The sequence below is a fragment of the Hylobates moloch genome, unplaced genomic scaffold, assembly GCF_009828535.3.
Source record: "Hylobates moloch isolate HMO894 unplaced genomic scaffold, HMol_V3 SCAFFOLD_8, whole genome shotgun sequence".
Taxonomy (NCBI): domain Eukaryota; kingdom Metazoa; phylum Chordata; class Mammalia; order Primates; family Hylobatidae; genus Hylobates; species Hylobates moloch.
Window position 1 is genome coordinate 125270670 of NW_026652283.1, and position 26254 is coordinate 125296923.

A 26254-nucleotide genomic window follows, 5' to 3' on the forward strand; every position below is an offset into this window, starting at 1 on the left:
GGACAGTGGTGAAACAGTGTAGCGGTATCACACCACAGTCTCCTGCCTCACTTATATGTGGATATATCATGTGTTTTGCCTGTTCCTGAAGTAGGCAGAAGCTAGTGATACAGGCATGATGGGGCCACAGGATTCTTTTTGAAAACAAAATAAAGCTTTGAACATGGTATATTTCCAGTCTGCTTATAGAATTAAGGTTTCTATATTCTGTACACAATTTTTGTGGCATAAAAATTGTGTCACAAAGTTTATATTGGGCCATATATTGATTTTGAGTCACTTTAAGGCCAATGATCATCTTAAGATAATGGTTTCTCTGCCAAAATTTTAAGCTCAGATCTGATTTGTTCCAGTATCTGTTCAGAGTTAACTGTTAACTTAAAATTCATACTTAAAGAAGTTATACTTTAAAAATTTTTCAATGTATTTTTCAAGCTGGGTATGTAAACCTCTTGTCCGGGTGATGTGTAGTCAAACGTGTTGGATTAAATACGTGCAAAAATATGTGCGAGTTAAAAAACACAAACAGAATCTGAAGTCGATGGTGGTACAGACAATTGAATAGTTTATTACCTCTGAACCCACGTGCTTTGCACGGAACGCTGGGCTGGTTGGGATTCCTGACTTCCTAGACCCAAAATTACCACTATGCGTCTCTGACAACTTATGTTTGCTCATCTTCCCTGGCCGTTCATCTAGCACTAGTGAAGTAAAAGAATAAGGCCAGACGCGGTGGCTCACGCCTGTAATCCCAGCACTTTGGGAGCCCAAGGCGAGTGGATCACGAGGTCAGGAGTTCAAGACCAGCCTGACCAATATGGTGAAACCCTGTCTCTACTAAAAATACAAAAATTAGCCGAGCATGGTGGCAGATGCCTGTAATCACAGCTACTCGGGAGACTGAGACAGGAGAATCTCTTGAACCAGGGAGGTGGAGGTTGCAGTGAGCCAAGATCATGCCACTGTACTCCAGCCTGGGCAACAGAGCAAGACTCGGTCTCGGGGGAAAAAAAACAAAGTAAATAAATAGTCTCAACGCACAGGTTTCTTTAAATCCCATGCTCCTCCCAGCATCCTGCCCCTCCCTCCTGTGCGTTTGCTCGGCTCCCAGTCACTGCTGTTCAGGGTTGCCCCAGTGAGCGGAATTTGACAGACGTGGATCAGACCTTTCCTGTGAATCCGATTTGAGGCAGTGACATAAACAGATGGTCTCTCAGTGCAGCTCCAAATGTATGGAAAGTTAGTTGCCTTTTATTCTCAGAATGTCACGCACAGCCATTTAAAAACAGAACTTGCACTAACTCGGTATTTTTTTTTCTTTGTAATTAACAGTTTTCTATTTGCTCAGGGAACAGGAGTTACCAGTTCATACTAAAACAGTGCATTTCTGCCAATTTTGCTTAATATTAATTTTTAATTTCACATAATAGCTTAGCCCATAGCATTTAGCTTTTAAAGTTTAATCTGACAGTTTCTCTTTTACTTTTTATTTTTGTGTAATAATTATATTGAAATTTAAAAACTAAGCTTTATTTCCATGGTTTGCCTTTCAAAATACACCCACGTAAGAACAAATTTGGCCCCAGGCAGAGCTTCTACAAAAATAAGAAGTTTGGCACGACCTCGATCATAGTTGCTTATACTTTCTTCAAAAACTATTGTGCTTGTACGAAACAGTGCTGATGCCAAAGATTGGGAAGTGCTTTACTTTGAGTTACGATTAGATTTACAATTTTTTACGAAATTTTGTATATACAAGTGAAAGTCCACAGTTCTAATCATGTCAGAGCCTTTAAGTAAAGCCCTAACTATAATTTAATTATCATTAACTAATACATTTTAATGGATAAATAAATGAAGTTAAAAATATACAACAGAAAGGCCAGGCGAGGTGGCTCACACCTGTAATCCCGGCACTTTGGGAGGCCGAGGCAGGTGGATCACAAGGTCAGGAGATCGAGACCATCCTGGCTAATACGGCGGAACTCTGTCTCTACTAAAAATACAAAAAATTAGCCGGGCATGGTGGCGGGCACCTGTAGTCCCAGCTACTCGGGAGACTGAGGCAGGAGAATGGCGTGAACCGAGGAGGCGCAGCTTGCAGTGAGCCGAGATTGTGCCACTGCACTCCAGCCTGGGGACAGAGCAAGACTCCGTGTCAAAAAAAAAAAAAAAAAATTATGTATCTGAAATAGATTGTGTTTAATGTAAGAAATGATTATGAAAAATTTTTCTGAGAACAACAGATGGAACTCGGAATTACATTATCTAATTAAAAAGCAGTTGAAGTGTTCACGGTGTTTCCTCGTCACATAACAGGGTGGAATCAAATAGATACGAATCCTGCAAAGTTACGTTAGAAGTTGTCTGCCCGAAGAGCCCAGCGTACGTGCCATGGAGAGGACAGCAGACTCTGGTGCGATGCCCTGTAACTGCCCTTCACCTTAGAGGCAAACTGCCCAGAAGAGCCCAGTGTGCAGACAGGTGGCTTTGTTTCTATTGATCAACAGCTGGAGAAGGAACCTGGGATGGGAATTATCATGTTTCTCTATCATTAGGGAGATTTTCAGGAAAACACGGCCATTGCTTTGGGTTCTGGAAAGAAGCGAGGATGTGGAGCAGACCTTGCTTCCTGTCCCCAAGAGGGGAATCAAACGGGAAACAGCTGGTTCATGAGCTCATGGCAGGACAGGGCAGCTCCTAGAGGTGAAGCCACGGTCAGAGCGCGGGTGCTTTGCTGAGACCTACTATGGTGTGAAGCATGCCACGGGAACAGTGATCTGTCATAGAGCTGGCAAAACTGCTCAAATAATTCACCATCAAATCTCAAAACACAGTGTTTTCATGCTTCCTGCATCAGGCGATCAGTACGTTCACTTAACTGAGAATGGGGACATTACTGGATAGGAAGGACCTCCATGGTCCTCAAGAAAGTTTGAAAGAGAATAAACAATAGGACCTTATGTTTATCCATATTTGTTTGTTTGTTTTTATTATACTTTAGGTTTTAGGGTACATGTGCACAATGCGCAGGTTTGTTACATATGTATCCATGTGCCATGTTGTTTTGCTGCACCCATTAACTCGTCATTTAGCATTAGGTATATTTTGTTTGTTTTTTGAGACAGAGTCTCGCTTTGTCACCCAGGCTGGAGTGCAGTGGCATGATCTCGGCTCACTGCAGCTTCCGCGTCCTGAGTTCAAACAATTCTCCTGCCTCAGCCTCCTGAGTAGTTGGAATTACAGGCCCGTGCCACCACGACTGGCTAATTTTTGTATTTTTAATAGAGATGGGGTTTCACCATGTTGGCCAGGCTGGTCTCGAACTCCTGACCTCGAATGATCTGCCCACTTCGGCCTCCCAAAGTGCTGGGATTGCAGGTGTGAGCCACCGCACCTGGCCTCTTATCCATATTTGTATGTCAACTTGAGCCTCTTTAAGAAGACATCTCTGAGTAAGGAGTGTATATAGAGTAGACAAAATGGCTTAATGAGTTACCTCTAGAATCCTATCGAGGGCTGAGATTTCCAGCTGTTCCTCTCCAGGAAAAAGGGGTGGGGTGCACCTGGGATTCCTGTCACCAAGGAATTGTGATGCCTTTTATTATTATGCTACACCAGACATGTGTTCAGGAGTCCTGATCCTTACGTATTTCTAGTTCAATGGTCATTGTGACTTTGGACCTGTTACAGATCCCGGTATTAATTTCTTCTTTTACCCTTCCACATACCCAGCTGTCGCCACAGAACACAGCCCGTGTGTTCATTTGAACTTCTCCATGCTTGGCCGAATGTATGTAAACATCATGTTCTCATGCCTCCCAGCTGACAAAATCCACACTGAGCTGAATGTATATAAGACATCGGTGTTCTCATTCCTCCCAGCTGACAATATCAGGTTCCATGTCAGGTTTTCACACATGGAAATCAAGTCTTAGTGTATTAGGTGGTAAGATGTTAAGACGCGGTGCAGCCATCTAGAGTGAGCCTCTTTATTTCTTTCTGGCGTGTTACCCTATGCTTAACAGCAGGTCATGAACCAGGTCTGGAGTGGCTGCAGGTGGGCCTGACACATCTCCACACCGAGTACTTCACTGGCCATTTCTCCTTCTAGTTTACAAACCAATAGCTCACCTGTCAGTCACACAAGCCTCTTTCCAGCAGATCCCTGGATAGGAATTTTTCACATAGAAAATGAGAAAACAAATACAGGTGGGAAAGGTGCTTGTGTGGACTGGTTGGTCACTAACAAACTCTTCTGGCAGATGAATTCTCTGTATGGTAAAACACACCCATTTGCAACAATGGTATGGAAATTCTATCCTGGACAAGTAAATCAAATTATTCCTGCCCTGTTTTTCCTCCAGCACATAGATGCAGCTGCATCTCCTAATAGAGCCTCAGAATTAAATAGGAAGGAATAGAAAGAAATACTTCTGCCTGCAACTCTATGCAGGACTGAAAAACTGCATGAGCAGATTTAGACTGTTTGTATCCATGCTTCTTCCATTTTAAGGATCCAGTCATTTTCCCCACATGAGCTCAAGGAATACTTATTGCTGTCAAACAATTTTTACTGCTCAAAATATTTTAAGGATAGTGAACTACGTAAAGGAAAGGGTAGAAACTTAGGGCTTAGCATTTTAATACACACACTCCAAGCAATTCTAGTGCAATGTAAGATTGCAAAATGATTTCCAAGAATGAGGGGTTTATTGTCTGCTATGCACCTCTTTCCATGGCAAGAGTGACCCTTAAAGAGAAGTTTAGTCCATAGTTTCAATACAAGGTTATGAAACTCACATATTATAAATCCCCCTTCACCAGCCGTGGTGGAATTCAGAGAGCATTTGGTTCTCTGCCTGAAAGGAGAAGGGTGTGGTTGGATCCCGTTGTTACTGTGCCAATAAAGAAATCTCCACCAGTGAACCTTTAAGAGAGGCTGGGCCGACGAGAAGATGAAGATGATTAGGAGGAGGAGAAAGCGAATGAAGAGAGGGACGGAAGAGGAGGAGGAGAAATAGAAGGAAGAGAAGGATGGACGAAGAGGAGGAGGAGGAGGAGGAAGAGAAGGAGGAGAGGACAAGGAGGTGGAGGAGGAGAAGAAGGAAGAAGAGGAGGAAGAAAGGACACGGAGGTGGAGGAGGAAACGGAGGAGGAGGAGGAGGAGGAGAAATGGTGGCATCAGCTCCATCTGGCCTTTGGCATCCTGGGGCCATTTGGTTTCTCTCAGGCATCCTAGTGGAAGATGGTCAAAGCCTTCCACTCATTTCTCCTAAGTGGCTTTCTCTGCTTTGATTACAAACACAGTTTGAAATTATTTTTGGACAGTCTCCTAAGAGCAACATAAGCACAAACATAAACACAAAAATATCTTTAGTGTTCCAGCCCGGGACTATCCGTCTCCTTATGGAAGTGTGGCATGGGGGAGCTGATTCCGTCTCTTATGCTTGATGTAAGAATGGGACGATGTGGGCGTCTTCCAGGTTATACAAATAATCACATTTTCAAGTTAATTAGATTTTCTCACATTAGGTAATTCCTGCTATTTCAGAGATTTGGTTACAATTGTATTGCAGATGCAATAGGATCTTAAAAATATTTGCCCGAACTTCACACATGGCTTTTTGTTTGTTTTGGCTTTTTTAATTCAAAAGAACTCAAGACTTTCTTCTGTAAACTCAGGGTTGTTTTAAGAAGCACAGAACATTATTCTTCTGCACTAAAAGGGAACACTGTAAGCGTTGATTCTGCCCTCTGCCTTCCTTTTTTGAATAGAGAAGAAATAAAATGCACAGTTTGGGTACAGGGTTTGCCTTCAGCTTCTGGGACTCATGATGTACAGAGGCCGCCCGAGAATGATTTGCACAGTGCTTTTCTGAGCCAGAAATATCTGGAGAGACTGTGGCCTCTGGAACAGCTGCCTCATTAACTGGTGGGGTGGGTCAAAGCATGAGGTAATCAGAGTTCTTTCTTTTCCTCTGCACCTGCAAAAGCACATCGCTAATTCCCTCGCAGACGCCAACAGGCATTCAGGCTAATGCCTTTCAGAGGAACCAGAGCGTGTCCCGCACGCCGCAGAAGACTGCCTCACCACAGGCCTGTTTCTAAAGGGAGAAGAGGCCTAAATCAGAGGCTGGTTGATTCGCATTTCTATTAGGTGTTGATGGAATAATTGTCATTTTTAGTTGCGTTCTACATAGAGCAAAATTATTGTAGGCACACATATTAAAGCGCTACTGCACGTAGGTGTGTATGTGTGTTGGGGGTAATTAATTACTGTGCCACAGACTGTTCTAAAACCCCACACTTGAGTAACAATATTTAAACGAACCTCAGCTAGTTCTATTTGAGCGTTATTAGAACACAAAGACTTAACCATGGAAACTAATTTCAGAATTTACGTTGAATAAACGTTACTAGGAAATAGAGGAAATCAGCCTCAGGTGAAAATTGCTATCATGGTTGACCAGTTCTTGACACCTCTTGAAAAAGAGTGGCCCAAAGCGGTCGGTAGAATTCATCTTGAGAGTGGAATTTCATGAGCCTCATCCATCATGTTGTCAGTTTCTGAACTTTCTAAAATGATGAGGAGTTCGCCTTCATTGCTGATCTCTTTTGTTATTTCTAGCTATTTCTAAATGCTGTGTGAAATGTTTTATTTTCTAGTGGTGAACTGTTCCGATCCAGGCTTTGTGGAAAATGCCATTCGTCACGGGCAACAGAACTTCCCTGAGAGTTTTGAGTATGGAATGAGTGTCCTGTACCATTGCAAGAAGGGATTCTACTTGCTGGGATCTTCAGTCTTGACCTGTATGGCAAATGGCTTATGGGACCGATCCCTGCCCAAGTGTTTGGGTAAGTCAGGGTTATTCCCAATTTCTGTGCACAGACCCCTGCAAGGGCACCATCAGCAGAAAATTCCATAAGTACATTTAAAAGGCACTGAATTTAAATTCCCTCTGTCCTCCCATCACCAATTGTAGGAGTTTTTATGATAGCTGTAGATAGAGTGGCCATAAATCACCAAATACAACCTCAGCAAATTTGAGGGGTCGGGGGATGCTGGTATGCCCAGGCGAAATGACCCAGGTTATTAGATGCCACTTGGACAATGATGCCTTTATCTGTTTTTCTCATGGCTTGCCTTCAGCCTCAGCCTACCAGGTAGGCTTGGTCCACACAGCTCAGACAGGGTGGCCAGGACCTCCCACCCAGGCATCTTACTCTCACTCAGCCCAGGTGGGTGAAGGGCTCTGGTGTGGAGTTTCTGTCTGTTGACCTGGCGTCTACGGCCAAAGGGGAGTGCTGTGAGACCTGATTGGGTTTTGTGAGCATTCCTGGTACAGTCCATGGTGACTACAATAAAAACCTCATATCCTTCGGGTATACACCCAGTAGTGGGATTGCTGGGTCAAATGGTATTTCTTATTCTAGGTCTTTGAGGAATCACTACACTGTGTTCCAAAATGATTCAACTAATTTACATTCCCACCAACAGTGTAAAAGCATTCCTATTTCTCCACAGCCTCGCCAGCATCTGTTGTTTCTTGACTGTTTAATAATTGCCATGAGATGGTATCTCATTGTGGTTCTGATTTGCATTACTCTTATTATCAGTGATGTTGAGCTTTTTTCATATGTTTATTGACCACATAAATGTGTTCGTTTGAGAAGTGTCTGTTCATGTCCTTTGCCCACTTTTTAATGGGGTTGTTTGGTTTTTTCTTGTAAATTTGTGTAAGTTCCTTCAAGATTCTGGACATTAGACCTTTGTCAGATGGATGGATTGCAACAGTTGTCACCCATTCTGTTGGTTGTCTGTTCGTTCTGATGATAATTCTGTTGGTTGTCTGTTCACTCTGATGATAGTTTTTTTTTTTTCTTTTTTTGCTGTACAGAAGCCCTTTTTTTAGTTAGATCCCATGATACATGCATGCGTATGTTCACTGCAGCACTATTCACAATAACAAGGCGTGGAATCAACCCAAGTGTCCATCAGTAAAACACTGAATAAAGAAAATGTGGTACATACACACCGTGGAATATGATGCAGCCATAAAAAGAATGAGATTATGTCCTTTGCAGGGACATGGATAGATCTTGGAAGCTTATCCTCTGCAATTAATGCAGGAACAGAAAAGCAAACACCACAAATTCTCACTTATAAGTAGGAGCTGAACATATAGACACAGGGAGAGGAACAACACTCACTGGGGCCTGTCAGTGGGGCAGGGGGAGGGAGAGCAGCAGGATAAATAACTAATGCATGCAGGGCTTAGTACCTAGGTGATGGATTGATGGATGCAGCCAACCACCATCTCACACGTTTCCCTAGGTACCAAACCTGCACATCCTACACATACATCCCGGGACTTAAAATAAAAAATGAATAAGTGAATAAAGTTGTTATTAAATCTTTTTTTGTTTATTGAAAAAAAAACAGCTCATATCCTGATAGTAATTGGCTTGTGAATTGAATCCCTAAATCAGGGGAAGAGATATGGCTCCAGAGAATGGATGTGCTCTTCTGGGCAGAGAAAATCGTAGATGATCCCTATGGCCCCTCTTAAAACTTTATTATCAGTGTGTTATAGACCATGAAGATTAGCAAAAATCCATCATTTTAACCAAATAGCCAAAGTCTTATTTTCTCTCACTTGAAAAATCAGGTTGGCTGTTAGCCTATGGAGACTCATGTTTTAAGATTATAGTCTGAAGATTTAGGAAAAGGTGTTACTCTCTTAAGTCTTTTTGAAATTAGAAGCAAAGCAGTCCTTAAGCTCAAAATCTGATCTTTGTCCTTTGCATTTTGCATCTATAAAGAAAGCGGAGGCCAGGTGCAGTGACTCACTCCTGTAATCCCAACACTTTGGGAGGCCAAGGAAGGTGGATCTCGTCAGGCCAGGAGTTCTAGATCCACTTGGACAACCTAGCCAGATTCAATCTCTGCAAAAAATTAAATAATTAAAAACTAGCGGGGCATGGTGGCACATGCCTATAGTCCCAGCATGTTGGGAGGCTGAGGTGGGAGGATCACTTGAGGCCAGGAGTTACGATTGCACCACTGCACTCCAGGCTGGCCAACAAAGAAATCCCCAGCTCTAAAAAAATAAAAATAGAAATGAGGAAGGAAATGGCAATTACATCATGAATCGGATCTACCCCACACACAGTAAATGTTATAATGCCTCTTGTCTTTTCAGTTATAGCATTGTGAAGTGTATTTTGAGAATGGGTTAGTATTGGAGATTTTTTTTTCTCCAAGTGAGTTTCCTTCACATTCCTCTAATCTACACAGAAACTCATCTCAAATTATAACTTCAACAATACAATTAATTCCTGTGGAGAAAGACCGTGATAACTTTCAAAAAAATTCTCAGCCTTATGTAACAAAAAATGCATCTATAAATGTCTTACGGTCTTCAAATTGTGTCTGCGTCCTCATCTTCCTTGCCTTCACACCTGGGAATTTTTCATAGAAATTGGTTTAGTTTTGTTTTTGTCTTTCCCAGAACATTTCTTTTACGTCTCTCCTGCCTTGTGTGAGACTTCCATTTGGTTTTGTGCTGGTCCTGATGTGCCTCGAATCTCCAGGAGCTGGAGTTTAGCTGGCTCTCCTTTTCCTAACTAGCCAGTTGCTTCCACTTGGTGTCATTAACAGTTGGAATTGTCGTGACTTTGGGAATCCAAAGATCTCATGGTGCGTTTGCTTTTCCATTCTCTAGAGCAGCTGAGCTCCATGTCTGATTTTGCTGTGATATTGTTTCACTGAAGGTTAAATTTTAAATAAAATATAAATTTTATTTCACCTAGAAATGGTCATTTATCCAGCATTTCACTGTTTCAGGTCTCACTGGCTTCTTTTAAGGACTCTCTGTGTATCAAATCTGGTTCTCCAATGAATCAATGTCCATGTAAAACAGAAAATGATGGCTGATGTGACTCAGAGGATGGCCATGGCTTCCAGGCGTTCAAATCTACCTCTCTGGTTGATAACCCTTCTGGGTGTCTCATTACCAAGTGGAATTACTCTAGGATACTAACGCAGTCTTATTTGAGTAATTCCTTGGTAGTCTCAATTCAGTTAGTTCTTTTTGCATATAGATAAAAATTTGTCCATTGCTAGCCCTCATTTGATACTGTACAGTAAAGGGAAGATAAATCTTCACTATCCTATATTAATCTGGATTACAGAATTTGCCTTTTTGAAGGATGTTTATAAACACAGTTTGGGCCTCATTTGGTATAATTTTAAGGAAATGAATGGAAATACTGAGATTATTTTATAGAACAATTTGAGGAATAAATGAATCAATAATTATTATTATTTTACTTATACATATTAGACTGCCCCTTATTTAAAGAGTAATTGTTAGAATGGCTTTCTTAGACATGAGAGCTTGAAGATTAAGCGGATTTGACAGAATCATGTCCCCAACAAAGCATATGATTGTCATATTAACTGAAACAGTAGTGGAAATAGTTTTAATGGATCCATGTTACTTTCTCAAATTTCCTATAATACTGTTCATTTGGAATATAGTTAAGGGTCGATGGAAAAATGTAGGCAGTATGATTGTCTCCTTGAAAATCCACATGTAAATTTCCACCGTAAGCAAAGCACCCTTAACAAAACAAAACAAAACAAAAACTTCATAAACAGAACCTTTCCTTTTCAGTAAAGAAATTAGGGGGCCGGGCGCAGTGGCTCACGCTTGTAATCCCAGCACTTTGGGAGGCCGAGGGGGGCGGATCACGAGGTCAGGAGATCGAGACCACAGTGAAACCCCGTCTCTACTAAAAACAAAAAAATTAGCCGGGCGTGGTGGCGGGCGCCTGTAGTCCCAGCTACTCGGAGAGGCTGAGGCAGGAGAATGGCGTGAACCCGGGAGGCGGAGCTTGCAGTGAGCTGAGTTCGTGCCACTGCACTCCAGCCTGGGTGACAGAGCGAGACTCCGTCTCAAAAAAAAAAAAAAGAAAGAAAGAAATTAGGGGAGGAAGTGTCGTCTGAAAATTGGTATTTCTCACAAATTACATAAGGGAACTGTAGGGCTGTACCAGAATATGTAGATGTTTTTCTTTAACAGATGGTGTCAGTGTGGGCGTCTCTATGGGAGATTTGCCAATACAAAGTGGTTTAACTGGAAGGATGTACTCAATTGTTTTATCTTTTCTCTTAAGCTATATCATGTGGACACCCAGGGGTCCCTGCCAATGCCGTCCTCACTGGAGAGCTGTTTACATACGGCGCCATCGTGCGTTACTCATGCAGAGGGAGCCAGAACCTCGTAGGCAACGACACGAGAGTGTGCCAGGGAGACAGTCACTGGAGCGGGGCACTGCCGCACTGCACAGGTGAGGGGCTGACGAGTGAACTGACACAATCACGGAGGCCAAATCACTTTTCAAACAGTGATTTCAAATAATGATGATTTACAATTACTTGAAATGCCCTGTAATTAGGCATCTATTTGAAATTATTATTATTCCATTTCTAGCCAAATACGCCGCTCTTAGATATTGTCTTCATCTTCGCCATAATTGTTAGACACCATCACTTTAAACGTTCTCCTCCAGGGTTCCCAGGAGTGCGTGGATCTCATCTGCTAGGAAGGTGCCGGCCATGGCTCCGTGCGTCCCTGTTCGCTCTTTATTCTTTTTTATGTGGTTAATTTTCCCCACCTCCGCTATCATTAACCGTATGGGTCCTCTTTGAAAAAAAAATTGTCCTTATTGTTTTCGTAAATGTTTCTTAAACAATTAAAATTCAGTGAACCAGCAACCGGACACAATTCTGAAGAATTAATCCTCTCTTTGGACTTTTTTTTTTTTTAACATTCTCAATTTACCTAAAGCTCCGTTTTCCTTTTGCTCTCCGTACCTTCCTTTCTTGATGCACTTACCATTCCCAGCATTTTCCTCCTTCCAAAAGAAATGTCGTGTATTCTCACAACCATATTTGGATAGGCTATTGTGAATTTAGTAACAGAGGGACAACATCCTAAATTCTTTCATTTTGGGGCTATCACAAAGAAATTCTTTCTTACAAGATTGCCAGAATGTTGTGGAACCGTAACTCATGTCAAACACAAATTTCAGCAACTTTTCATTATCTTAAAGTGTAACAACTCTGCTTAAAGCAAGTCGAACACAATTGCGGATTGCCATATGTGTTTATTTTCAATAGGAAATAATCCTGGATTCTGTGGTGATCCGGGGACCCCAGCACATGGGTCTCGGCTTGGGGATGAATTTAAGACAAAGAGTCTTCTCCGCTTCTCCTGTGAAATGGGGCACCAGCTGAGGGGCTCCCCTGAACGCACGTGTTTGCTCAATGGGTCATGGTCAGGACTGCAGCCGGTGTGCGAGGGTGAGTAGCCACAAGCCTTAAGGTCCACCTTGAAAGTTAAAACCACACAACTCGTTCTAAAATGCCTGGCAAAATTCTACAAAAATTCTAGAGATTTATACTGTTTGTACAATTTAATCTTTCTCCCCCAATATTTGTGAAAGCATCATCAAAAATCATGACTGGGTGCGTGGAGGTATTCCAAGTGTCCACAGGTCCCATCACACGGATGCTTTTTGTTTGCAAGTTTGTAACATGAAAGCTTCTAATCTTCTCCCAGTGGTAATCTGTATGTGGTATTGCCAGCGTTTTCTAGATCCTGGCGGTGACTGAGTGGGGTTCCAGAGCAGTGAGCAGGACCAATGCAGATCACTCATGGGAATTTCCGCAAGCTGGAAGCAGGCTTCCTTCACACTTCATTTCCAATCTTTCGGTGGCCCCCGTGTGTGGAGCTCTCTGTTTCACAGGAATCTGGGGTTATATTCTATAAACTATTTTGGAGTGGGTCTACTTGATTCTAATGTTTGAGAGGCATCGTAGGAAGTGGTGGCATGCTCCAGTAATGACAGTAAAAATTGCCAGGACACGTTATAGGCACCGCACTGTGTGTCAGAAATGTAGCCTCAAGCAAAGGTGAACTGAGAGGTGATGGTAACCATGTATTCGGTGTTCAAAACCTGATTTAGAATTCAGACAGGTAGGACTGTAAATTTTAGGAATTCTTTACAAGCAAACTCCTCAGTTAAATTTTCAGTCTAAAAAGGTGACACAAATTCATTCAATATGTATTTTTGTATGTATGAAACATTTTCCAAATAATTTTACCAACTTGAGTAAGCTCACATACACGCTATCATTGTGAGAAATTTAACTCGAGTTTCCTTAATCTTAATCTTTTGTACTTGACTATACTGTCTCCACTTCTGCCTTTATTGTATTATACATGCTATATGGATAAATAGAAATAATATATGTATATGATCTATCTATGTTATATAACCTATATAACATTAATTTCATATATAAAATAATGCTGAATATTAATATATGAATGTTTGTGCATATATTTGCATATTTATATATTATATTTGCCCGTGCATAGTGTATACATTTTTTCTCAAACACTATTTTTGGCTATATATGTATATATATGCATATAATATAGGCATACACATATGTGCACACAAACATGATAATCCAAGATAATTTTTACTCTAAATTGCTTCTTGGCAATCAAAGTAGTATAAATCTTAAGACTAGGCCCTAAAAAAGTTGTCTTAGGTCAAATACCACTGATTAGTAGTGAGAAATGTTTACCCGTAGTCATGAATTGCAGGATCATACTTTTGTTATTGACTGAAGTATGACACTATAAATTGATATAAATTTGTTAATCAAATACAAATTTTTTCAGTTCCCTCTCATCTTGTAGAGATTTCAGTATTAAAATTTGCACATGAGAGCAATGTTTTCTCACCAAAACCGGAGTGTTTTCTACTCTTTCATATAGTACTATAGGTAAGCAATCCTATGGGATAAACCATTATCACCTATATTTTAACAAGGAGATGTTCTATGCTTCCCGATATGAGGCACTCAAAACAGACATTGTCGTTTCTATGGTATTGCCCCTGAAATGCATAACCTGAATCGAATCCTGAAGCAGCAGCAACAACCCCCAAAACCCTAGGGGCAGGCAGCAAATCACCTTGCCTGTGCTCATGAAGAAATGTCAAGTTCAGAAAAGACACTGCCTGAGCGATTCTTTCAGATTTAAGAGACCCAATACGTGCAATGTGTGGTCTTGGATTGGGTCCTACACTGAGCAAAAGAGAGTTATGAGAGGTGTTACTGAGATGGTAGAATCTGCCCCTGAGTTGATCTAAGTGGCGAACTAACACAGGACCTTAAGACAACTATTAACAATATGTCCCAGATCTTGAAGTAAATTAGATTATGGGTGTGTGTGAGACCACAATGCATCAAAGTTACATTTCATGCTTTTAATAATTGTATTATGGTTATGTAAGAGAATGCCTTTGTTCTTAGGAAATGCATACTGATATATTTAACTCTAAAGAGTCATCATGTCTGTAACTTACACTCAAGTACTTTAGAAAATAGATATTTAGAGAGAAAGAGAGAGAAAAAGTGAGCAAAATGTAAACAGTTGGTGAATCTGACTAAAGGGTGTATAAGAGTGGCTTATAATATTTTTGTGAAGTTTGTTTAATCTTGTAATTATAACAAAGTGTGGAGTTATGAAATATGTTGCCAATAAATTAAAACAATTTTCGTAGTAAAATTTCAACGTTTCTATTAAATCACATTTAACAGTAGCTTAACGTATCTGTAGCGTTTATCATTCAGGACTTTTGAAAAGCACCATGGTTGATTTGGGAATTGTGACATTTTGGCTCTAGACCTGATTCTATGTAGTGATCACAAAGTCTTGGTTCTGGATCTTAATTCTCCTTTGTTTAAAAACAGAGAGGCTGAAAGATCAATCATTGTCAGTATTTTAATTGAAATTTAAAATATTTCCTCAATAGTTACAAAGAGGGCTGGATGTCAATAAGTGAATGCTGGAATAATTATTCAGACTTTATAGATAGAATCTGATGCTGATAAAAAGCAGAACTATCCTTCTGTTTTCCAGAATACTAAATGCAATAATTGAGCGTAAACCCTGGTTTGCAGAGTGAATTGGTGTATGAAGAGCAGAGACTCTGGCACTCCCAGAAAGTGGAATATGAAATATTCTATCAAAGATGGCCATTCACTTGAGACTGTACATTCATTTTCATGTTTACCTCAAGTATTTCAGCTTTGAAAACTTAAAAGATGAACAAAATTATAACAGTTGAGGGTGAGCAATGTTTATCCTTAGCAATCTCACCTCTTTGGGGCTATGAAGGCACACTATGAGTTGTAGTCCAGCAAAGTACCCATTAATCAATTTATTTGAATGAGGGCTTAATTGCGTTTCACTTCCCAATCCATCTAACTCAGGCAATGCAAAGTATTTTTAAAAATGTATTTTGCTTTCTATAGTTAGAAATTTTAAAGTTTTCTAGGAAAAAAATAGAAACTTAGCCCTTTAAAAGCTGCATACAAAAAATAAGTTATGAAAACGTTGCAATGCTGAAAATATTTCTCAAATATATCATGCCCCACAAAATTGACTACTTATAAAAGTGCATTATATGATACAGACATCATGGGAAGCTGAATAAGCCCACTGCAATATATGTTACACCCAATAAGGCAACAAATTATGTTTAAAAATCATAAAATCAGTGTCTGAACACACACACACCAGCAAAAATTTGAAATACATTTTGGAGAATCTGTAGGTTTTCATTTTGTTCCTTGTTTGTTATCATAGGTCCAAATCACTGAAGTGTGAGTTCCTCTCAATGAAAAAGGATGTAACCAGTGGTTGCATTGCCAGGAAACGTAGCTTCTATGACTAGCTATGACTTAACTAATCCCCTAGTTAAGATTTTTTTTTTTTTTTTATACTTTAGGTTTTAGGGTACATGTGCACAATGTGCAGGTTTGCTACATATGTATCCATGTGCCATGTTGATTTCCTGCACCGATTAACTCATCATTTAGCATTAGGTATATCTCCTAATGCTGTCCCTCCCCCCTCCCCCAACCCCACAACAGTCTCCGGAGTGCGATGTTCCCCTTCCTGTGTCCATGAGTTCTCATTGTTCAATTCCCACCTATGAGTGAGAACATGCGGTGTTTGGTTTTTTGTCCTTGCGATAGTTTACTGAGAATGATGTTTTCCTAGTTAAGATTATTGCAAACCTGATGAAATTATTTCCTCTAAATCTGTCAAAAAGTTAGATACTGACGGTAAATTGAATAAATTGTAAAAAGGAGGACGAAATTATAATTCAAAATGAAAAATCTTTTTAAATTCTTCAACTCAAAGAATTTATATTGCAGATATATTTCCTTCATATTAAATCAAATTTGCGTTTTTTAGCCATGTAGTCTTTTAATCATAGGCTCAAACTTAACATTTCAGATGGATCTATCTCATGAGGTTGCATTATATAACTAAAATATTTAGTTTCAGCTGTATTAGGGAACTCTTAATTCTCTTTCAGGTGAAATTATGATAAAGCTACATTTTACTCAAGAAGTAAGAAAGTGATGATGACGAAAATAACAATAGCATAAGCTACAAGCTAACTCATTGCTGTCACTAACACATCAGATCTCACACTAGGCATTTTACATATAGTATGGGTAATTTTGTAACAGCCAGGAATAAGTATTTTTATAATACTCGTTTTATGGTTAAAGGCACTACATCTAAGGAATTTAAACTGATTGCTCAGTTTTATTTAACTTGCATGAGCAAATATTCACATCTATTTAACTCAATTTAACAGCAATTTTTCTCATGTAGCCTGCAAAATGAACAGTACTAATATTTGTAAACAATGAAGTATATTTAAAATAAGCATAATGTTATTATATACTGAGTTAAAGAAAATTATGTTTTAGCTGAAGAAGTCACATTAACAACATGTACTTTTTATAAAAGTGTATTTCAAAAGAAAATAAACTCAGGAAAGAGAAAATACGGCAGACTTTAAACTTATAGGTTAATTTATTTTTCTTCTTCCAGTTTACTTTTCCTCTTCTAATTTATTTTTCGTTTTTCTCCTCTAAATTTAATCTCTTGTTTTGTTTTAGTCTTAGCCCTCTCTTAAAATGTTACATAATTGCATTGATATAAAAGCAGATATGTTGACATTGCCCTCTAATCATTTTCATAGTTATAACCATGAGTGAAAGTGGTTTTCATCAGCCAAAAAAAGAGAAAAAAACTAATCATGAATTTTACTTTCCACAGTACAGTATTTGAGGGGACATTCCCAATATTAGGATAGCATTATGATGGTAGTCATTCATTAACAATATTAGCAAACTAGCATTTTAGTTTGCTTACAAACTGAATTGAAATTTTTCATCAGTTATTTGACTTGTTTAGGTATTGGTTCTACCTAGGTGGCTTTTGAAGATTTAGACATACAGTTGAATAGCAAATATAATTAGAATACAATGTAACAATCACATCAGTGTCCTCTTTTGGTTTGTTAAACTATGAATTGGACCAAACTCAATCCCTTTCTGTGACAGGGTTTCCATTAGCACATCTACACAGTACCTGTTGCACAGTAAGTGATGAATATATGTTTGTTGAATGAATAGTTGTCTTGGATAGTCCAACCGTTAATTATTGCAATATGAAATTTTGATATATAATATAGTTATCAAAAAACTTTCAACTTTTAGAGAGCCTTAAATAGTATCTGCTTCTGGATTGGTAAATGTATCCCAATTCGTATGCCAACCAGGAAACTACTAACAGGCCTGTGTTAGAAAGCATTGGAAGTCACACCGTGAGCCGTCAGAGAAGAGGGCTGTGATTGAGTACTTCTATCTGCCATTGGCACGGGACCAGGAAGCACCAGCATGTGCACTTTGTATTATTTTTTCAAACAAGATCCAGTTGAACCTGAGCATGAGTGCATTCTTTCTATGTAATAAGAAGGGTAGTCCCTCGACTCCCAGTGCGGTGACTTTTCTGTGCTGAGCAAATTTTGCAGGATGTTTTCTTCCATGTTTTTTTAAGAAAAATATATCTTTGTTATCCAGGCTAGATTTGAAATTGGATCAGTTAAACGTGCAAAAGTATTTTTAAATATTTTAATCAGCTCAGAGGCAGTCTCATGATATATATTCTTGTTATTGAAGCCAGCCAAGGGTCAAATCCTTTATTTACCTGCCTATTATTTATTATTGCAGCAGTACTAAGGAGAAAATGTAGCAATCTTTCTGGTAAATGGGCTCAACTAAAAAAGGCAAAAAAAAAAAGTATGTATAGATTGAAATGTTCACCCTGAAATGTACCCAGTGGCAGCCGAGCTTGCTTTTGTTTACTGACTAAAGAGTGTAAAAAATAGGCACAGAGTGTAGACCTGTTGCACTGACCATCGTTAATTGAGGTCTTATTGCCTGTACATGGCATTAGGAGCCTTTTGAGAGAAATGTAAAGTTCAATCATGTCAAAGCCAATTAACACAGCTGCTATTAGAGCTGGTGATATTGAGGACATCATTTTACAAAGCAGTTCAAGTACAGTCATTCATACTTCTGGGGCATTCTTTATTTTCCAAAGTGAATTCTCCTGGAGATGTAAAATAGGACTTGAATTGCCTAGATTTTAAAAAATACAGTGATTACATAAAGGAAGATGCTTCTGTGTTGCTAATGTCATAGATATTCTTTTTTAAAAATCACAACAATTCTGTCACGGCATTAAAAACATTCAATCCCCAAATAGCAAGGCTATTAAAAACATTCAGTCCCTGAATAACAAGGCCTTGAACTTTTGGTGCTTTAACTCATGTTTTAATTTGTTTACAAATAATTCACTTTAGAAAATACAAATTGAAAGGTTATTTTTATATTTGTAGCTAATCAATAAAATAAACATATGAGCCATAGTAAGACATATGTTAAGGAACTTCCATAGGATTGTGTGCTGTGGGTTTGTAATAAATGTGTAGTCTATTGCAATGATACCAGTTGGTCTCCTGTGTTTGCCACTTTCATCCTGGGTCACTCACTGTGTGTGTTGTTGTTCTTGTTTGCCTAACAGCTGTGTCCTGTGGCAACCCTGGCACACCCACCAACGGAATGATTGTCAGTAGTGATGGCATTCTGTTCTCCAGCTCGGTCATCTATGCCTGCTGGGAAGGCTACAAGACCTCAGGGCTCATGACGCGGCATTGCACAGCCAATGGGACCTGGACAGGCACCGCTCCCGACTGTACAAGTTAGTAACCAGACATCATGGTAGACTCAGACATTTCTATGAAATTCACTCCATTGGAAAAAAAAATGACTTTAAGGTGTTATACTGTTTTTTCATTTTTAATTCATAGAGGAAAAAAAGGAAAACTATGTGTGATGTTGTGACTCTATTTCTTAGGTACTTTAAGATTTTTTCCACTTTCTTATTCGTATGGCTGAAGCTAATTTAAAATGCCAGTTTAGTCGAACACTGTAAAATTGAGACCAAAAAAAGTCCAGACTTTGTCTGTGGACCATTGGGTCTGCAGAGAAAGAAGAAATGTCTTTGGTTCTCTGACTGCAGGCTTCATCTTTCTGACTATACACCATGCCTAATTAGGGGCTAGTCAAGGGGTGGAAGTCAGCATCTGACAGCCAGCTGCCAAAAGAATAGAAATCAGTGATTCTCAAAATACAAGTGTTCCTTCTGACAGCGGGTCAGTGAAATCATCAAACAGAGGGTAGTATTGCTCTATTAATTCACTGGTTAACCACTTTGAATAGCAGCTCAAAGAGAGTATCTTGAATAGAAATGGTGACTAATTCATTTCATGATAAATGAATTTCTCTGATTCTTTCCTGTTGCCTGTTTATTAGTTATAAGTTGTGGGGATCCAGGCACACTAGCAAATGGCATCCAGTTTGGGAGCGACTTCACCTTCAACAAGACTGTGAGCTATCAGTGTAACCCAGGCTATCTCATGGAACCGGTCACATCTGCCACTATTCGCTGTACCAAAGACGGCACATGGAATCAGAGCAAACCTGTCTGCAAAGGTTTGTTTTGTGACTCTTTGGATTTTACAGATATGTATAGAAGTCTTTATTGAATTGTGCTTTGTTTAATTTTGCAAGCATTTATGTAGCCCTTCTAGGGGCTAGGAATTCTTAAACACCAGTTTGCAGCTATTAAGTCACTTTGTTTTTGTAATACTTTAATCTCAGTTTTACAGGTGGAAAAACTAACTCATAGAGAGGTAGAGGAAAAGGCTTAGGATCACAAACCAGGAACTGGAGATGTCACGGTTCAGTGACAGTCACACCACCCCTAGAGTCTGTGTCTGAACCCCAGTGGTTTGCTGTCCTGGGTAAACCTGTGACCCTCGCTGTGTGAGGTGTTCATGGCATGGTGAATCTAATTGTAGGAATTTAGAGGCAGGTTGGAGAGATGAGCCAATCGCCTAGTAATGGCAGAGTACTGGTAGAGAAGGTTAGCACCGTGATGTTTCATGGGGTTTGGTTGCCGAGACTGAAGATGACACTTGCCGAGAAGGCAGGAAGAGGTTTATGACTTATGTGACTGGACGCTCTGGGCATATCAAGACAGGCTCAACCCATCAAGGTGGCTTCAGTAAAGCAGAGTGAGTGGGCTTGGCTCTTACAGTGACCAGGGAGCAAGGCTGAGTGCAAGGGCCAGGGATTTGCATGGTGACGGTTTATTTACCAGAAGCAAAGAAGAACTATTCAGACTTTCTTATCAGCTGGTGCAAAGGAAGGACAAGAAGAAGAGGGGGAGAGAGGGGCTTGAAAGCTGTCAGTGACCAGACATAAGAAGGTGGCATTCTCCTCTTTATTAGACTAGGAACAAATTAAATATTGAGAGAGGGAGAGTTAGGACACTCAGTAGCTTAATGGAGAAGGTTTCATCTTCAGTGAGCTCTGCAAGACACATGGTTAAATGTGGCAGAGGCTTAAATGTGACCTGAATGCTCAAAAATATTGCTTTCTCTCTGTTCTGACATGGACGTGTTCTTGAACCATCCTGCTTTCCTGTCCCAGTAGAGTCAAAGGATCTCATTGCCTTCCCTTCTTTGTATCATAACTTAGTACTACACCTGTTATATAGCAGACGCTAAATAAATGTTTAATGAAAATGCACTAAGTTGTGTTGGCAGTGTTCAGGTCAAATGGTCATGTTGGAAATTGCCAATAAAATACACTTCATGCATAATTTTGTGGATTTTTATCTTCTTTCTAGTACCCATTGTGTTTATAACAACGCCACGGCCAGCAAGGCCCTACCAGATGGGACCTCTTTCTCTCTCTGTCCCTCCTTGAACTTGTCTCCTCCCATTCCCCCCTCCCCTAGGGGACCCATGTAGCTCAGGTCTCTTCCAACTGGGGCCTCCCCCTGGACATTCCCTTGGGCCAGAGCACGCATTTCCCCAGCCCTCGCTGTGGGGTCTCAGGAGGGATTTGTTGAATGAGTGAACAGATCTGTAGAAGGTGAAGTGGTGAGAGAAGGACCCATTTCCAACTTTTGGGTGTGCACGTGTGGTTTGTGTGTGTTGGCATGTCTTTCTCACATGAGAAGGCATGAGCCTGAACACACAAAATGCAGGCAGTTATTCTTTTGTAGTGCCTTCTGCCACCTACAGGGTCACTTGGAAACTTTCATTCATTTCAAAAATTAGGGAAGTTTTGTATCTTCAGAGATGGATTTTAGAGAGTGGCATTTGGATTTTTGTCCCCCGTTGTGCATTTTAGTATAATTTCTAGAGTGGGGAAGGTGGATCTGTGGTGACATCACCCTCGGGGAAATCCTCCCTAGGAACCATGTTGTTGCTTCTCAGGCCGGTAAAGTAGACATCAGCCTCCAAGGCTGTGATGAAACAATTGCAAATGGTATTTCACAGCATCTTCTTTAGCCATTCAGCCATTTCTAAAAAAATATATTCAGTAAATAGATGGACCAGCTGTGTCTTTTGGAAACTATATGCCATCTTTAAATAAAAAATACAGATGGCCAGAACAATTCTTACCATCTGTGCCTATGAATTTGTGTCGTCTGACCAAATGCTCATTCGAATAGTCCTTGGTAACTATCATGAAAAGACACAGATTAAACAAGAATGTTTCTTCCTTTCTTGGCCTTGTACATATTGGGAATGTCATGTTCAATCCTATGTGTTGTGACTTGACTTTGCTTTTATATACTTTATCGATATTCATGAAGAAATATTCAAAAAAGTTTTATTATTTTGATGTACTGTCTTCCTTGGCAATTCTTTTATTATTATTTTTTAAACACCTATATAGATGTCATTTGTAATTCAGGTAAAGTTGAAATGTGGATCGTTTGAGCATCACAGCTGCAGCAGGTCCGGATGTTGATCTTGTTTGTTCTTTGGAAATAGCCGTGCTGTGTCCTCAGCCGCCGCCCGTGCCGAATGGAACAGTGGAGGGAACTGATTTCCGCTGGGGCTCCAGCATAAGTTACAGCTGCGTGGATGGTTACCAGCTCTCTCACTCCGCCATCCTCTCCTGTGAAGGTCGCGGGGTGTGGAAAGGAGAGATCCCCCAGTGCCTGCGTAAGTTCTACAGCAGAATTTGTTCCGCCCACCGCAGGTCTGCAACCGGGACGGATAACCAGGGCACATCCTAAGGTTACAATCTTAGGACCTTCCTGGTGGGTAATAATAGCCCTTAAATACAAATAAACCTCAAACTTGAGACTGCGTTGCTTAAGAGCAGAGTCTCTTTTTTGAGACAGGGCCTCACTCTTTTGCCCAGGATAGAGTGCAGTGGTTCAATCATAGCTCCCTGCAGCCTCAATCTCTTGGGCTCAAGCCATCCTCCCACCTCAGCCTCCTGAGTAGCTGGGACTACAGGTGTATGCCACCACACCCAGCTAATTTTGGTATTTGCTGTAGACATAGGTTTCGCCATATTGCCCAGGCTGGTCTCGAACTCCTGAGCTCAAGCGGTCCACCTGCCTCCACCTCCCAAAGTGTTGGGATTACAGGTGTGAGCCACCGTGCCCGGTCTCCTTTTAGTCTTTTTCTTGTTTAATAGTTAAAGCTAAAGATTTAACAGAAACTAGTTACCAAGCTCAACTGGTGAAGCTGATCCAGGGACGTTGAAGGCTGACTTCTTCCTGGTTATCTTTCATAGCTGTCTTCTGCGGAGATCCGGGCATCCCCGCGGAAGGGCGACTTAGTGGGAAAAGTTTCACCTATAAGTCCGAAGTCTTCTTCCAGTGCAAATCTCCATTTATACTCGTGGGATCCTCAAGAAGAATCTGCCAAGCTGATGGCATGTGGAGTGGCATACAACCCACCTGCGTTGGTAAGAATTATAATACAGCCCTGGTGATACTTGGGAGTATTTGGAGATGAGCTCACTTCATTCTGAAATTGGGTCATTTGTGATTACATAGAAAGTGTTTCCATAGATAATTTTCTGTACCAGGTAATATTCTTTGCACTGAATAGGATTGCGCACTAATCAGCTAAACTGATGTGCCGCCTCTTTTAAATCATGCAAACTAACTTTGGAGGTTAAGTCAGAAGTCTGCTAAAGTAGCTACTAGACCTTGTTCTCTCACCTCAGTGGCTCTCTCCACTGTCTACCTTAACTGCCAATTGCATTAGGGGAAAGGTGCAGTTAGGAACATTCTCTAAGGCAGCCCTCCCCACAGAGACAGTCTTGCTGTTGTTTTATTGCTGCAGAGTCAAGTTTTATCGCTGGGTTAATTTTGTTCATTGAGATTTACTAAGCAGAATAATGGGTGTTCTACTAATTTTTAGTAAAAAAGTAATAATTAGTCTGGATTATTTTCTAAGAAATTGAATAGTATCCACCTAGAAAATAAAGATAGTATTAAAGAAATATTATCATTGAATCATTTTTTCTAATTATAAGAAAATTTGCTGTCATTTGATTTAAACTATTGCTATACGGTAGCTATCTCTACACTAAAAATATTTTTCTTCCCCCTGGAAGATTACTCGCTCTAAATAACAGGTTTTAAGAAGTCATGTATTTTGTTTTTCTACTGGTAACTGTAGAGCAGCAAATAAGAGAGCCGAAGTGCCACTGGGTTACCCAGGTCCTGTGTTTTTTGAAAAATGTCACTCTTGGTTTCCATGTGCTTCCATTTTGAAGCATTAAATATATTTTTCATTTTGAAATCTTGAGGAAAATTAATTAAAGAAATTCAGAATAATGTAATGGGTAACCAAATGAGAAGGCCATTAATTGAATCCTAATAAACAAAAAGATAGTGATAGATCATTGTTGAAGATAGTATATCATTGACCAAACAAATATATTTCTATAGAAAAAAAGCCAGAGAATGGAAAAAAGTGTACTTATTCTTATATAAAAAGAACGTACTGAACTACTTAAAGTCTAAAAGTTAACATCTAAAAAAGATGTCTTGGAGAGAAGATAAAAGTAGCAATTTAATTTTTAACTTTCTTGAAAAACATCTTGCACATTTCTCAAAACAATATTTTCTCTATTTCATGATACCTTTTAGTGAAAGCTGTTAAAATTCCCATAATAACTATATCTGGTGCCCTGTTTTCTTTTTAAATCACAAATTTCAGATCCTGCTCATAACAACTGCCCAGACCCTGGGACACCACACTTTGGAATACAGAATAGCTCCAGAGGCTATGAGGTAGTTCGTTATGAATTTACTACGTTTTCTTTCTGGAAATATAAAATACATTTGTTAAGCATATATGAGTGCTTTTTTATATCATACCTTATTCTTATTATATTTACTTGAACAAAATTCATTCAAAGGGGATTTCTACATGTGTTTTATATATATATTGATTTTGATATATATATTGATATATATATATCTTGCTTACTGGATGATAATGGAATAATGCATAATTTCACATAGAAATTAACATAGCAACTATTATGTTATTTTCTATTTGAAATCATGCATGATTCTATTATTTGTCTGTTAAACTCACACGGCGATTCTCAAATTGGGGTAACTTGTCACTAATTAGCTACCCATAAAATGTTCCACTTAGGGACTGGATATAGTGGGCAAATAATATTAAATTCTAGAGACAGAAGCAGGAGAAAATGTATGTAAGCCCCTTAGTCTAAACTTACTTGTGAAATTAGTTCTCCATATGATCTTTAAATTTCTATGAATGATTAGCACACTAAATATCATTTTGGAATGTTCCTTTGACTTTTAACAAAATGAACATTAACACTTCAGTGAATGTTGCAGAAATACCTGAAAGTGGAAGGTAATGAAGCTTGAAATAAAATGTTTTAACCATCTTAAGTACTCCCATAACTTCACTGTTCTCTGATTGTATGACTTTGAAAACAAAAGTTAAATATATAGGGATCTCATCAATTAAGAATAAAAAACCTTCTTCCTCAGCCACTTTCCCCATCTCTCATGAGCATGAAAATATTCCCATTGTTCTCGCTCTGACACAAGAGTGGCCGTTTCCTTGTAGCTCTCTTCCATCCCACAGGGGAGATCCTTACAGGGAGATAATATACTAATTCTAGCACATTTTCTATTATGTCTCAAACACGTCCTTCAACTTCAAGTGAATACTTTCAGGTATATAAATATTTAATGCCAAATTGTCAAGGAATATTGGAAAATACTATATATGGATGTCGCTCTCACTGATTCACTACAGAAAATAAAATTTTGATCACCATTGCTTTGAGCAATTCTTAACTTGCCTATGTACAAATTACAGTAATTAAAAGTTGATGATGACTATATTTAGCAACATAGTTCTATAACCTATCATATGACACTAATAGAGTTGGATAAATCCTTCACCCTCCTTATAACAAATTAGTTACACTAACATGAATAATAGATTTTATCCAACAGCAAGATTTACTAATAATTTAAAGAGCCCAGACACCATCTTTTAAGGAGAAGGTTGAGACCATGAAATGCAGCTGTCCCCAAATGTTTTTTTTTTTTCTTCCTTTATTAGGAACATTTTAGTTTTTAATGTAACCGATGAGATTTTTGTCTGTTTTCTTTAGCACCGTATACTGAAACATTACTTACACAAAGTGAGCCATTTCAGTGTGAAATGTCACTGTGTTAGGCTATGTTAATCTTGCAGCTTAAACGACTACGTCCCATTCTCCAGCCAGGCGTGTCCCAGAAACCCATAGCTCCAGGGTTAGTGTATGATAATCAATTTGGAGTGGCTTGGTATATTCTGCTAAAAAAAAGTTATTGAGAAGGAGACTTTATTTTCTTTCTGCCAG

At 39.5% G+C, this 26254-nt stretch overlaps 1 protein-coding gene across 1 annotated transcript in view; it reads left to right on the forward strand.

Moving 5' to 3' along the window:
• Window positions 1–26254, forward strand: part of CSMD1 (CUB and Sushi multiple domains 1) — a 2040038-nt gene that overhangs the window by 1989366 nt on the left and 24418 nt on the right. The window contains exons 56-63 of the mRNA XM_032158987.2: window positions 6670–6858; window positions 11185–11358; window positions 12191–12373; window positions 19047–19223; window positions 19838–20017; window positions 22378–22551; window positions 23135–23308; window positions 24574–24647. Coding sequence (XP_032014878.1) covers window positions 6670–6858; window positions 11185–11358; window positions 12191–12373; window positions 19047–19223; window positions 19838–20017; window positions 22378–22551; window positions 23135–23308; window positions 24574–24647 — 1325 coding nt within the window. The remainder of the gene's footprint in view (window positions 1–6669; window positions 6859–11184; window positions 11359–12190; window positions 12374–19046; window positions 19224–19837; window positions 20018–22377; window positions 22552–23134; window positions 23309–24573; window positions 24648–26254) is intronic.